This window comes from Oncorhynchus masou, chromosome 17, assembly GCF_036934945.1.
Source record: "Oncorhynchus masou masou isolate Uvic2021 chromosome 17, UVic_Omas_1.1, whole genome shotgun sequence".
Taxonomy (NCBI): Eukaryota; Metazoa; Chordata; class Actinopteri; order Salmoniformes; family Salmonidae; genus Oncorhynchus; species Oncorhynchus masou.
The window spans coordinates 19609107-19624963 of NC_088228.1; the positions used below are offsets into that span (position 1 = coordinate 19609107).

Below are 15857 nucleotides of genomic sequence, written 5' to 3' on the forward strand. Positions count from 1 at the left end.
TTATGACCAGCACTGTAGGTGCACAAGACAACTTTACCAGCATCATAGCTTATGTATAAATCGTTGTGACATACAAAAAACGAATGATAGTGTAATCAATATGTAATTACACTATCACTCGTAGGATCCGTCCCCCAGCCAGGCCCTCTCCTATCCTCCCCTCCCTCTCTCTCTGTCCCCCAGCCAGGCCTTCTCCTATCCCCTCCCTCCCTGTCTCCGTCCCCCAGCCAGGCCCTCTCCTATCCTCCCCTCTCCCTCTCTCTGTCCCCCAGCCAGGCCCTCTCCTCTCTCCATCTTTCCGTCCCCCAGCCAGGCCCTCTCCTATCCTCCTCTCTCCATCTTTCCGTCCCCCAGCCAGGCCCTCTTCTATCCCCCTCTCTCCCACCCCCAGCCAGGCCCTCTCCTATCCTCCTCTCTCCCTCTCTCTGTCCCCCAGCCAGGCACTCTCCTATCCTCCTCTCTCCATATTTCCGTCCCCCAGCCAGGCCCTCTCCTATCCTCCTCTCTCCATCTTTCCGTCCCCCAGCCAGGCCCTCTCCTATCCCCCTCTCTCCCACCCCCAGCCAATCCCCTCCTAATTACCTGTGTGATGGCCAGGGCAGTGAGGGCGCCAGGCCTTGATGGGTAATACATGCTGGCAGCTGGGTCTCTGTCTCATTCATTACTGACACTCACTAAAGTGACTGCATGCACTATATATTCCAGCTAGCGGTCTAGCTACTTCCCAACCTGTACTTCTCTCCTTCCTTGTTTCTCACCCCCCCTTCCTATCCCTGTCTCTTCCTGTTTGTCCAACCTAGCTCTGAACACCCATCTGCTCCTTGTTCAGCGTAAAAAAAGACAAAGCATAGCAGCGATTAACCAAACAGCTTAACCTGTTGTATACTGTCATCTGCTGATGCCATGGATATTGTGGTTTAGTAACAACATGCAGATCTGAATAAGAGCCCTAGAGAAAGAAATAAGAACGCTCTTCCGTTTCACTAACGGTAGTTTTCTTCTCCTCCTTTGGCAGGTGACATCACACAGAAAGGCTATGAAAAGAAGAGGTCCAAATTAATTGGGGCCTTCCTTCCTAAGGCACCAGGTAAAGGTAAATACCACTCATCCAATCAAAACACTAACCGTGTCTGTCTCAACTAATCTGAAACAGTGATGGATTCTGGAATAGAGTTATGGGCTAATCTGACTCTGGAATATAGGTATTTGTTTTGTGATATAGACTGCATACTTCAAACCAAAAGCTTGATGTCTAACACAACAATAATCTCAGATTCTCTGCCCTCCCTGGGTGTATATAGATTCAAGTCTAGTGGGGGAAATGACTGATTTTAATTGTTATTAGTTGACATATACAAGGGCCTAACTCTTGTTTATGTATTTTAGTCATAGTTAAACTTAACTAATACAATCTTACAGACCTAGCCTAACTAATAATGTTCTCACTTGGAGGTAATGAAAGTTAATAACAAAAGACAGAGGAACAGTGCATGTGACATTCCTTCAGTTTTCAATTTGTTTTCATTCATTTTCCATTTCAGCCCATCCAATTTGTAAGTCGCTCTGGATAAGAGCGTCTGCTAAATGACTTAAATGTAAATGTAATTTGCACCAAAGTAAACAGAACTTTATTTTAATGGATGTGTGGGTTGCAGTTCAGCTCAACTGATGTCTGGGATGTTCTACAGTGTCAAAATGTTGTTATCCAAGCGGCCATTTTGGAAAATAAATCCGGTCAGAAGAAGGGCTCATTATTGACCCAGAAGACACCAGTGACAAAGCTTATATGTGTACATTCGAGTACTGTATAAAAAGTCCTCAACTGCATTTTTTTTGAATGCTTTGTGAATTGTTGTTTCCCCAACATCTATTTAAATTATAAAATGAGGGTTTGTGTCCCAAATGGTACCTATTCCCTATAATGCACTACTTTTGACCAGAGTGTTATATGAATATGGTGCAATTTGGGACAAACACTCACTGATGGAAGGGGAGAGGCTGACCCATTTGTTCTTCTGTGAAATGTGTCTTAAATATGTATTTTAACTGCCCATACATTGAATCCAAGCAGATCGAGGCCACTTGGCATGAACGGTAAGCAGGTATGGCAGCAGACCGCTTAGATTAAGTGTGTGAGTGTAATTGAGTATCATGCTGTATGGTGTCTACACACGGCCAGCCCGCTCATTAGGCATGATTATGTGGCCGCCTGCGACAACAGATTGACGAGGACGTCATTTTTGGAGTTAAACTGACCGAGACGCACCTCCAACAACAACACATAAAGCCTCACAGAATTCTACCCCAAAACAATGACAATATCTCTCAACCGGTGGCATAAGATAAGTGCTTTTTAGGTGATCGTTGATACCACACTCTGATAAGCAGTGCCCATTTTCTCAAAGGCAGGGGCGCAAAATATTTTACTTGTCCATTCCCAGGCACCTCTCCAGGGTGCTGTTCAAATCAAATGTATTTGTCACATACACATGGTTAGCAGATGTTAATGCGAGTGTAGCGAAATGCTTGTGCTTCTAGTTCCGACAATGCAGTAATAACCAACGAGTAATCTAACTAAAAATTCCAAAACTACTACCTTATACACACAAGTGTAAAGGGATAAAGAATATGTACATAAAGATATATGAATGAGTGATGGTACAGAGCGGCATAGGCAAAATGCAGTAGATGGTATTGAGTACAGTATATACATATGAGATGAGTATGTAAACAAAGTGGCATAGTTTAAAGTGGCTAGTGATACATGTATTACATAAAAATGCAGTAGATTATATAGAGTACAGTATATATGTATACATATGAGATGAATAATGTAGGGTATGTAAACATTATATTAAGTAGCATTGTTTAAAGTGGCTACTGATATATTTTACATCAATTCCCATCAATTCCCATTATTAAAGTGGCTGGAGTTGAGTCAGTGTGTTGGCAGCAGCCACTCAATGTTAGTGATGGCTGTTTAACAGTCTGATGGCCTTGAGATAGAAGGTGTTTTTCAGCCTCTCGGTCCCAGCTTTGATGCACCTGTATTGACCTCGCCTTCTGGATGATAGCGGGGTGAACAGGCAGTGGCTCGGGTGGTTGTTGTCCTTGATGATCTTTATGGCCTTCCTGTGACATCGGGTGGTGTAGGTGTCCTGGAGGGCAGGTAGTTTGCCCCCGGTGATGCGTTGTGCAGACCTCACTACCCTCTGGAGAGCCTTACGGTTGTGGGCGGATCAGTTGCCGTACCAGGTGGTGATACAGCCCGACAGGATGCTCTCGATTGTGCGTCTGTAGAAGTTTGTGAGTGCTTTTGGTGACAAGCCAAATTTCTTCAGCCTCATGAGGTTGAAGAGGCGCTGCTGCGCCTTCTTCACGATGCTGTCTGTGTGGGTGGACCAATTTAGTTTGTCTGTGATGTGTATGCCAAGGAACTTAAAACTTACTACCCTCTCCACTACTGTTCCATCAATGTGGATAGGGGGGTGTTCCCTCTGCTGTTTCCTGAAGTCCACAATCATCTCCTTAGTTTTGTTGATGTTGAGTGTGAGGTTATTTTCCTGACACCACACTCCGAGGGCCCTCACCTCCTCCCTGTAGGCCGTCTCGTCGTTGTTGGTAATCAAGCCTACCACTGTTGTGTCGTCCGCAAACTTGATGATTGAGTTGGAGGCGTGCGTGGCCACACAGTCGTGGGTGAACAGGGAGTACAGGAGAGGGCTCAGAACGCACCCTTGTGGGGCCCCAGTGTTGAGGATCAGCGGGGTGGAGATGTTGTTACCTACCCTCACCACCTGGGGGCGGCCCGTCAGGAAGTCCAGTACCCAGTTGCACAGGGTGGCGTCGAGACCCAGAGTCTCAAGCTTGATGACGAGTTTGAGGGTACTATGGTGTTAAATGCTGATCTGTAGTCGATGAACAGCATTCTCACATAGGTATTCCTCTTGTCCAGATGGGCTAGGGCAGTGTGGTTGAGATTGCATCGTCTGTGGACCTATTTGTTGGAGCTCCACCAACGTTCTGTCAATTTTTTTTATCTAACATAATGTAGCAGATATAGGATATGGTAGAAAGAGTATGCGGCCTTTTCTGTAGCCTACAGGCTGGAGATAAAATGTATGACGATTTAATGAGACGGACAATTTTTAAATCATGCCGATTTCTCCAATCAAATAGCCTAACCTAGACACTTTTTATGTCATGCGGGTTTCACCGATCAGCTTGACCACTGAACACACCAAGGTTAGCCGCTAATGTAGCTAGCAGGTTAAAAACGCAATCCAACACTTACCTAACGTTACCAGTCAATGAGAAAGGTGGCCATTTCGGTTCTACTATTCCACCTTTCAAATTAATTCCAATGTTTCTGGATTGGTCAAGAGCAGTCTTTGTCTCTTTTGGGGTCCAGTTGATTCAATTCCAAGAACCAAGAACCAAGAATAATACTTGTTTATTTTGTTCTTGCTACAAAGACAGTTTATCTGCAAAGAAGTTATCTAGCTTGTTGGCTTTGTCGGCTCTGTGTTTGTTAGCAAGCAATTTATTTTTACTATCGCTCCGAGGCCATTGCAGCAAGGTCATTCGAGTAGGCGGGATTTAACGCAAAGACACACCTTGCCCAGAAGGCCATCCTAAGGCATCTCAGGCCTCAGCCTCCTTGTCTTCATTCAAAGTGAAAACGCCATACAAGAAGTGGGGTGGCATAGGGTCGCCCACGACATGCGGATTCCTGCTTTATGTCCCATTGAATACAATGAGTAAAATGTAATGCAATAAGGTGTCATTTGGGACCCATACTATGTATTAAATTAGCTAAGAGTGTAAAAAAATGGCTAGAGTGAAAGATGCCCCCATGTCCACTCATTGTGCCCATAAAAATACATGGATAATGAACATGAGGCCTTCCATTACTCCTGTCGCTCGTCACATTATGTCCCTCTGAACACAAGACCTGCTCACTAAAGAGCTTGCCCCATTAAGTTTTCTATGATAGCTAAGTGCTGTAAAATCTCTCATCTAAAACAGAGCCATCACATTCCCTGCAAACCTACCGTAGTGTTACAGATGTAACAGCAGCAGATAGCACATTCATTTCAGTGCTGTTCATGCCTTCAAAAGGCTGTGGGTCTGAATGTCAGACTGTTTTAGTATTCAGGCTGATCTGTCCATGGCTTTGTCTAAAATGGCACCCTGTTCCTTTTATAGTGCACTTATTTTGAGTGCATTGATTTTAACCAGGGCTCATAGGGCTTTATTTTATTTCACCTTTATTTAACCAGATAGGCTAGTTGAGAACAAGTTCTCATTTACAACTGCGACCTGGCCAAGATAAAGCATAGCAGTGTGAACAGACAACAACACAGAGTTACAGATAGAGTAAATAACACAGTCAATAACACGGTAGAAAAAAGAAAAAAGAAAAAAAGAGTCTATATACATTGTGTGCAAAAGGCATGAGGAGGTAGGCGAATAATTACAATTTAGCAGATTAACACTGGAGTGATAAATGATCAGATGGTCATGTGCAGGTAGAGATACTGGTGTGCAAAAGAGCAGAAAAGTAAATAAATAAAAACAGTATGGGGATGAGGTAGGTAAATTGGGTGGGCGATTTACCGATGGACTATGTACAGCTGCAGCGATCGGTTAGCTGCTCAGATAGCAGATGTTTGAAGTTGGTGAGGGAGATAAGTCTCCAACTTCATCTATTTTTGCAATTCGTTCCAGTCACAGGCAGCAGAGAACTGGAAGGAAAGGCGGCCAAATGAGGTGTTGGCTTTAAGGATGATCAGTAAGATACACCTGCTGGAGCGCGTGCTACGGGTGGGTGTTGCCATCGTGACCAGTGAACTGAGATAAGGCGGAGATTTACCTAGCATGGACTTGTAGATGACCTGGAGCCAGTGGGTCTGGCGACGAATATGTAGTGAGGGTCAGCCGACTAGAGTATACAGGTCGCAGTGGTGGGTGGTATAAGGTGCTGTGGTAACAAAACGGATGGCACTGTGATAAACTGCATCCAGTTTGCTGAGTAGAGTATTGAAAGCTATTTTGTAGATGACATCGCCGAAGTCGAGGATCGGTAGGATAGTCAGTTTTACTAGGGTAAGTTTGGTGGCGTGAGTGAAGGAGGCTTGGTTGCGAAATAGAAAGCCGATTCTAGATTTGATTTTTGATTGGATATGTTTGATATGAGTCTGGAAGGAGAGTTTATAGTCTCGCCAGACACCTAGGTACTTATAGATGTCCACATATTCTAGGTCGGAACCATCCAGGGGAGTGATGCTAGTCGGGCGTGCGGGTGCAGGCAGCGAACGGTTGAAAAGCATGCATTTGGTTTTACTAGCGTTTAAGAGCATTTGGAGGCCACGGAAGGAGTGTTGTATGGCATTGAAGCTCATTTGGAGGTTAGATAGCAAGAGAAGTGCACTATATAGGGAATAGGGTGCCATTTGGGCTGCTGACTATTAATCCATTGGAAGATGAACCGTTCCTCAGGATTGTAATAACCACTAGTACACACTCCCACTGTAGAACAGTTAGAGAGGTGTAATGTGAAGCGAACGCCTGGCCTCTGACTAGGTTTACAAATTACAGTAACGTTCCCCAAATTCCCACTTGGAAAAATCACAAATTTAGAAGGGAATACACAGGAAATCCAGAAGACTCTAACTGGGAATTCTGGAAAACCTGGAAATGTTGGCATAGTTATCAGAATTTTGCAACCCTCCCATGAGACCAGGCATTCGCATCACACTTGCCTGAAGTCGATAAAAGGCTGACAGCAGACTGTTACACCAGTAGTGTGATGGTTGTTTCCTCTCTAGCCCAGTGCACCACAGTGAGTCTGAGAAGTCTGAACACATACATAAAACCGATGCTGTACTGGTCTCAAATGGAAATCAGATATTGATTGGGAAGGGAAGGACCATTACAAACGGACTTAATGGGGTTGTAAAGCTGTACATTCATCAGGGGATTCCCAAAACTATGTTAAGTTAGTACTACTGTATCAGAGAGCGTGTTACTGTACATGCATGTGTATTGCCATTTAGAACACCACCAGCAACAAACTTTCTCTATCTAGCCTCGACTCAAGCCATTCTAGGTTTATGGAGTGTTGTCTGGCAGTAAACCATTATCTATCACCCAGTATCTCTGTATTACAGGTAGCTCTAATTGAAACCCTATTATAGGTGACACCCTTAAGGGGGAACAGTTACATTGCACATTGGCTCTAGCAAAACACCTTTCGGAAATCTTTACCAGTCTACGTATGTTGTTATTACAGCATAGCGGTAGATAGTCCTCCTAAATAACACTGTCAGTGGAGAAGACGAGTGCAGCACTATTGAGATCAGACTCTTCCATCGAGCCTCTTATTGAATGTAGCATCTTTCCCTGTGTGAGGCAGATGGAGAACAGATGAGACTGAGATTGATTTCCTTCAAGGTGTGGGTGGGGGGGGGGGGGTGCTGCGCTGCTGAGTGTTCTCGATTGACAGGGAGAAAGAGTGAATGGTATCCTGCATCTATCATGTCTCTCAGTGCTAAACCAATGGCTGTTATAGCCCAGCAGAACTTAATCCACTTTATGGGACACTTACCTACAGTATTATAAGCTGCTGCATTGCTCAGACTGCCGCTTGGAGCTTTGGTGTTGAGGACTGGGAAGTGAGTGGCTCAGTGTTTCTTTGTCGTGAACCTGAGATTTACCTTCTGGGGTTGTGCTGTAATGTAGCTGTTATACCTTCAGTCATAGATCACTAGCTTTGTGTTGTGTAGCTAGCAGACTGTCTTCAAGACTGGAAGAATTGCAGACAGTTTAAATGAAATTAACTGGTGGGTGTTTGTTTGGTTTCTGTGTGTCCACACCCTAGGATTTACGCTGAAAATCATCTCATCCCAAGAGCTCCATGCTGAGGTTCAGGTTTAGGGGCTGATTGCCACTGCGCTGTAATTGACAATGAGAGGCTGGTTATGTCCAAAATGGCACCCTATTCCATATATAGTGCACTACTTTTGACCAGGGCCCATAGGGCTCTGCTCAAACAGTGCACTATGTAGAGAATAGGATGCCATTTGGGAGGTAGAATGAGAGGCTGAGGGACCCATTCCCCTGATAGATTGAATATGAAACAGGGTTAATTGCTGGGACCCTCCGTTTTAACTGAGCCTAACAATCCCTTGCCAGACAAAATAGAATAATGTCCAATAATGTCAGTTGATGTTTCACAGTCTATTGTGAAATTAAGTTGAGTTCAGGTGCCCGTCAGAATAAATAATACTCACACTCAGTTTGATGCAGACAGTATAATGAATTCATTTTCCTTGTCCATCTATTCATTCAATCATTTTACTGTATACTACACTACTATATGCTCATAATATCATCTATGACAGGCTAGTATCTACCGTGCACAAAAGACAGAGAAACCTCTGTGCACAGCAGTGTGTATAGATCCAGGTGCTGGTTTTGGCATGAACAAATACGTAGTATCCAAAACAAGTGTAAAAACCGCAAATAGAGTCTGCATTGTTCTTTCTGTACCACCCATGGGAACTACATCTGTACTGTAGTAACAGGTGCAGTGCTGATGGTGGTCAGGCTGTACTGTAGTAACAGGTGCAGTGCTGATGGTGGTCAGGCTGTACTGTAGTAACAGGTGCAGTGCTGATGGTGGTCAGGCTGTACTGTAGTAACAGGTACAGTGCTGATGGTGGTCAGGCTGTACTGTAGTAACAGGTGCAGTGCTGATGGTGGTCAGGCTGTACTGTAGTAACAGGTACAGTGCTGATGGTGGTCAGGCTGTACTGTAGTAACATGTACAGTGCTGATGGTGGTCAGGCTGTACTGTAGTAACAGGTACAGTGCTGATGGTGGTCAGGCTGTACTGTAGTAACATGTACAGTGCTGATGGTGGTCAGGCTGTACTGTAGTAACAGGTGCAGTGCTGATGGTGGTCAGGCTGTACTGTAGTAACAGGTACAGTGCTGATGGTGGTCAGGCTGTACTGTAGTAACAGGTACAGTGCTGATGGTGGTCAGGCTGTACTGTAGTAACAGGTGCAGTGCTGATGGTGGTCAGGCTGTACTGTAGTAACAGGTACAGTGCTGATGGTGGTCAGGCTGTACTGTAGTAACAGGTACAGTGCTGATGGTGGTCAGGCTGTACTGTAGTAACAGGTACAGTGCTGATGGTGGTCAGGCTGTACTGTAGTAACAGGTACAGTGCTGATGGTGGTCAGGCTGTACTGTAGTAACAGGTACAGTGCTGATGGTGGTCAGGCTGTACTGTAGTAACAGGTACAGTGCTGATGGTGGTCAGGCTGTACTGTAGTAACAGGTACAGTGCTGATGGTGGTCAGGCTGTACTGTAGTTAACTCTGTCTTCTCCCTCTCCCCCCAAGGGATGGATCCTTCTGTGCCCCACGAGAGGAGAACTCCTGTCACCCCCGGCTCCTCCTCTCGCTACCACCGCCGCCGCTCCTCTGGCTCCCGGGACGAACGCTACAGATCAGGTACAATTACATTTGGTTTGTGGTAACATAATTAATTTGGATTACCAAGAGCGTTGTTTTTTATTAGTCTCGCTATTAATGCTAAATGCATAAAAACAAGCTTTTTATTTACCACCCCAATGCTGTTTATCACTCCTATTTAGACCAATGAACCACTTGCTTTATTACCCACCCACCCATCCATCTGTCTCCCCTACCCTCTCTCTCCCCCCAGGTTCTTTTTCTATTTCAATCTCTCTCGCTCCCTCTTTCTCTCTCTCTCTCTCTCAAAAAAAAATTATATATTTATCTACCTATTTTATATATATATATATATATATATATATATATATATATGTGTTGAGTCAGTTGTCTGCAAACCACATATATATATATATATATATATATATATATATATATATATATATATATATATATATATATATATATATATATATATATATATATATATATATATATATCAAGAGGCTAATCATTTCTGTGGTTTGCAGACAACTGACTCAACATACCAGCCACAGATTCTGGCACTGTGTTCTAGCTTTGTCTTAGAAACACACATTTTCTGTGCCCCAAATGGCACCATACTTCCTGTTGGTTTGCATCATGGTTTTTGTTGTATTTTACTAGTGCTTAGCTTTACACACAGCTATTGATGCTCTTAATAATAGCCTATTATAGGGCTGGACACAATGATCTCACATTAAGCTTCAGTTGTCTGGAGACATTATTCAGACCCAGACATAGAGGGAGCAGCCAATGGGCACACAAGTTCCTAGAATACAGCCCTATAAAACAGGATTCATGTTGAATTAAAGAATACATGACAACCACAAAAGCTTTGGATGCGTCCCAAATGGCACCCTATTCCCTTTGTGGTGTACTACTTTTGACCAGAGTACATAGGGCTCCGGTCAAAGTGGAGCACTAGAAAAGGAATGGGGTGCCATTTGGGATACAACCAGAGTCTGGGCCACTAAAGCATCGAGACATAAAGGGCATAGGTTACTGGCAATAGTTTTTCCTCACTAAAACCAAACTCTTTCTTTATGATCTTTAATAAGTTACATTACGGCACAATGTTTTATCAGCCTCTTGTTTGGTTAGATTAGTCCACTTAGAGTGAGATGTCGTCTTGCTTTTGTGAGAAGCCAACAGCGGTGAAGTCCCCAGTGTAGAAGAAGACAACTACTACCTTGAGAGTATCGACAATGAACAATGTTGCTTGTTACTGTACATACACTGTGGAACTTCTGAAGTAGTATTTCGGCTACATTCACAGTGATTATTTCATCCCAATCTTCTAAGCCTATGCTTTTGTAAAATAATATACTTTAGCAACAATATATACTGTAATTGTTGTCCTTGTTCTAATTACATACAGTATATATTGTTTAGTGAAATATACATTCCACAGACTCATTTCATTTGTCCCGCAATAAATCTGAGAGTTTGTCAGGTCTTCCAACATGTCTGTCCTGCGCTGTGTGTTTTGCAGATGTCCACACAGAGGCTGTGCAGGCAGCTCTGGCCAAACAAAAGGAGCGTGGTAAGATGGCAGTACCCATGCCCTCCAAACGCCGCTCCCTGGTCGTGCAGTCCTCCATGGATGCCTACACTCCCCCAGGTGAGGAACATATAGGACTCCAAGGTAATCATAGCAGCCTCGGACTGCTCCACTGCACTGTGTATGTGTGTGGCGTGTGTGTGTACGCCTGAAGATTGATGTAGGGTGACATTGTCCCTGGTCGTGATCTTGGATCAGTTTTGCATTTTTCCCACTTATGGTTTAGGTTAGGATTGGGGGAGCGGAAACTGATCCTAGATCTGTACCTAGGGGAAACTTCACCCTGGAGGCGTGAATATGCCTCCAGCCTGTCCCTGCCCCTGCCCCTGCCCCTCACTAACTCACTCATTCAGTGTCACTAATGTGTGTGTTTAATCTGATGTCTAGTCAATCAGGAAGAGTAGAAAAGTATACACTGGATACAAAACATTAAGAACAGCTGCTCTTTCCATGAGACTGACCAGGTGAACCCAGGTGAAAGTTATGATCCCTTATTGATGTCACTTGTTAAATCCACTTGAATCAGTGTAGATGAAGAGGAGGAGACAGGTTAAATAATGATTTTGAAGCCTTGAGACAGTTAAGACATGAATTGTGTGTGTGTGCAACTTAATATTACGAAGGTGTTGCTCATTTTTGTTATACTCAGTGTGTGTGTTGGTCAGTTCAATCAGCCTGGGTTGGAAATACATCAATTTATCACAAATACGTTGTTGAAGAGTATCTACTTTATTTCTTGACTGGATGTAATTACAACTAAATGAGTCAATATGAAAGAGTAATTGACGTTAATGTATGATTAAGTTGTTTCCTCTTGATATTGTGCATCATAGAAATACTTTTTTTAGGATAGCATCCGTTTCGATGCAACAGCAATTTAACGCTTCAGTTCAGTAGTATTTTAGCACTAGAGTTGGTGACACTCCAGAGACGTTACAGATCAAACGTCCCCGGTCTGTCAGTGACAGGAGCAGAAAGAAGCTACTACTGACATGATGTCATAGATGACCATGGGAGGGGTTCACTCGACTTGAAGCTGTTGCTCATGCTGGCTAAAAACAGTTGATAGATGACCATTTTGACCTTCTTCTATAGGATAATTGTTATTGCCATCAATTTCAGTCACCTCTTCCAGACCCTTGTCGAAAATAAAAGCTGAACTACAGACTTCAGTTGCATCTCAAACTATGCCCTATTCTCTATATAGTGCACTAAATAGAGAATATGGGACTATTTTGCTCCATCTCTCTTATGCTCAGCTTATAGAAGGAGTATATGGTTAATAATACTAGCACGTTAGATGCCAGAGCTCATTTCTCCCTTTGCCGTATCCCACTAACCAACATCTGGCTGTGTGCTGAATCAGTGACAACAGCAATAAGGTGTTGACGTCATCACCTGTTTTGTACTGTATAGCTATAGTAATGTAACACGGCATTCCCCCACCCAGCCAGGGGTTTATGGAGTGGACAGTGTCTTTATGAGAGAGGGCTGTGTTAGGGAGTGAACAGAGCTGTGTTCTGGAGTGGCGTGACGTGGCGTGGACAGAGGTGTGTGTGTGTGTGTGACAGCAATATGAGACCATCTTATTTGCATTAGTGCTGAAGGCTGGGAGTGAGGCTTCTACAGGGATTAATTTACTGAACACACACACAATTGACATCCATTTAGGAATCGCCACAAGCACATTTTCACATGATTCCAAATTAGCAGGGCAGGCACAGTTCTTATAAGGACGCACAATTCTTCTAGGCAGAGCGAACAGCCCCTTGAGCGCTGGCGTTGTTTGTGCCTGACTGCCTGCGAGGCTGGGTGCATGTGGGGAAAAAGTCCCACACACACCCATCATACCAAGCAAGGCAAGCAGCAGTATTTCATTGGAGCACACTATTCCTCCACAACCTGCCAACTCCAATATGGACTCCACTCTTTATTTGTTTTCTTGTCTGTCTTTGTAAGTAATTAGTATGGCGATTTCATTTTGTACATGTCTGTGTCCCAAAATAGCTCCCTAATCCCTATATCACTATATAGTTTTGACCAGCTTGTCAAAAGCCTCTGCCTCTATTCCCATCTAAGTGTGTGTGTGTGTGTGTGTGTGTGTGTGTGTGTGTGTGTGTGTGTGTGTGTGTGTGTGCGTGTGCGTGCGTGCGTGTGTGTGTGTGTGCGCACAGTATCACAACACCTTCTCAGCCTCAGCAGAAGAAGCATAATCAAAGTAATTAACATTGAAGGCGCACAGGACCGGCAAATCAAATGCTGATGTCCAGTACTGTATTAAGACCATACTGTATACATGGGGGGTCTTTTTCAAAACAGGACGCTATATACGATATACACACACACTCTTATCTGTCCCAGTGTCAACAACATAGGAGAGCCCAGGTGTGAGCTCTGCTGACTGACAGCTGTCACCAATTTGACTGACACTGCATACTGACAACACCTCTGGCCTATCAGGCAGCACTCTACATAGCGCTGGCCAATCAGACAGCGCTCTATGTGGCAAAATGCAAATGGCCAATGGCAGGACAGAGCTGCCAGTGTTGTTGCCCTAGTCCACCCCCTTTTGGCTTCATTTCACAGGCTGCAGCAGACATCCCTGTGGGCAGATGAAACCCCAGTGGCCTGCAGGGTGTTGGAGCCATAGAGATCCTATAATTTGTATGTAATTCTATAGTTTGAGCTAGCATACAGTATGCTGCATGCTGGAGGAGACCTCCCTCAGCCCAGCAAAGGTTACCGTCTCTCTCACTGCTGTCACTAGGAAAGACAGTGGGCAAACATTTACTGTGTACGTTTAGTTTGGCCAAGAAAAGACAAACTTATATTTTATGTCCACTCATAAAACCCATTAAGTAAATTTACACCTTTTACAAAGTTAGTCCATGCAGATTATTATTATTTTTTTTAGGAAAGGTCAATGTTTCAGGTTTGAGGCCACTGTATCACACACACACACACCTCTGTTGTTTATCTCTCTCAGTAGCTCGTTCTGAAATGAGTCATCATGATCCCCGCACTTTCTCTGTTTGTTCCCCTCCCTTGGCCCGGCCCACAGGCAGACAGCCCTGTCATGGCACAGTATGCAAAACATATGCAAAATTAAGCACACAAAGAATCACACTCACTCATCCCCAGACTGAGCCACTACGACAGACTAGAGCTAAAAACATCCCTGGGTGAGGAGTTGTGATATTAACAGAACAGAGTGGATGATCTAAGAGTGTTTGTGCTGAGACTATGTCTGTGTGTTGCGGTGGATTTGGGTTCATGGCAGTGAATCAGCCTAATGGTGAGAGGTTCTGGGGCTGTGGGTTCTGTAGGGGGCAGTAGGGTTCTGTAGGGGGCTGTAGGGTTCTGTATGGGGCAGTAGGTTTCTGTAGGGGGCTGTAGGGTTGTGTAGGGCTGTAGGGTTCTGTAATGCAGTAGAGGACAGTAGGGTTCTGTAGGGTAGCAGGGGGCTGTAGTGTTATGTAGGGCAGTAGGGGGCTGTAGGGGCTGTTCCTACAGTCTGACTCTGATGCTGTGGAAGGAAGCCATTCTCCCCCTCATTGTCAGGATCAGGTGTCTGTCAACTCTCTGATTGGCATGCCTTCTGTGGACACACCTGTATCCACTGTAGAGGAGGGGAATATGAAAGAGGATACCTAGACAGTTAAACAACTGAATGCATTCAACCCAAATGTGTCTTCCGCATTTAATCCAACCCCTCTGAATCAGGTGTGGAGGGGGTATGTTAGGGGGGAGGGGAAATCCCCTCAGGGCCATGACAGAGTTTAGTATCTATTTGTTGTGCAAATGTCCGACAGTGACATGCAGGTGTTTGTGTGTGTGCGTATGTAATTCTGTTCATGTGTGTGTTTCCCTGCTGTCGTAAACCCTCTCTTCCTCTCTGCTCCACTCCCCCCTCTCTCCAGACACGTCGTCAGGCTCGGAGGAAGAGGGCTCCATGCAGGGTGAGGGCACACCCACCTCCAGCCAGGGCAGCATCAACATGGAGAACTGGATCAGCAGGGCCATTCACGGCTCCACCACCTCCTCCACCACCTCCTCCTCCTCCACGCAGAGCGGAGGGAGCGGGGCGGCCAGCCGGCTAGCAGACGTCATGGGCCAGACACACCTCGGTAAGTCAGGTAAACAAACCCACCCTTCAACTATAGCCTTGCTTACCTACTTGTATCTACCTCTGTGTGTTAGGGTATGTTTGTCTTACTTACAGTGCCTGCAGAGAGTATTCATACCCTTTGACTTATTCCTAATTTTTAAAACCTGAATTGAAAATGGATCAAATGTATTTATTTTCTCACCCATCTACACACAGTAATACATAATTACAAAGTGAAAACATGTTTTTAGAAATGTTTGCAAATTTATGGAAACTGAAATACAGAAATATCTCATTTACATAAGTATTCACACCAATACATGTTGGAATCACATTTGGCAGCGATTACTGCTGTGAGTCTTTCTGGGTAAGTCTAAGAGCTTTTCACACTTGGATTGTACAATATTTGCACATTTGCACAGGAGGGGGTCCTGTGTGGCTCAGTCGGTAGAGCATGGCGCTTGCAACGCCAAGCGTCGTGGGTTCGATTCCCGCTGGGACCACCCTAATGTAAAAAAGTAGTGGCCCCAGCCGACTTGTAAGTCGCTTTGGACAAAAGCGTCTGCTAAATGGGATATATTATTCTTTAAACATCCCAGGTTTTCTTCTCAGATTTTGCCTCTGCTTAGCTCTATTCCGTTTATTTTTACCCTAAAAAATCC

The 15857-nt window shown here is 44.4% G+C and overlaps 1 protein-coding gene across 8 annotated transcripts in view; it reads left to right on the forward strand.

The window, feature by feature from the left end:
• The window catches only part of LOC135558651 (disco-interacting protein 2 homolog C), a 240401-nt gene that overhangs the window by 131642 nt on the left and 92902 nt on the right, over positions 1-15857 (forward strand). For 3 of the 8 annotated variants that reach the window (XM_064992626.1, XM_064992631.1, XM_064992632.1), the window contains exons 2-5: positions 1016-1093; positions 9413-9523; positions 11019-11147; positions 15008-15223. In XM_064992626.1, coding sequence (XP_064848698.1) covers positions 1016-1093; positions 9413-9523; positions 11019-11147; positions 15008-15223 — 534 coding nt within the window. Of the gene's footprint in view, positions 1-1015; positions 1094-9412; positions 9524-11018; positions 11172-15007; positions 15224-15857 lie in introns of all 8 variants that reach the window. The other 5 variants (XM_064992625.1, XM_064992627.1, XM_064992629.1 and 2 more) reach the window with 3 other exon arrangements.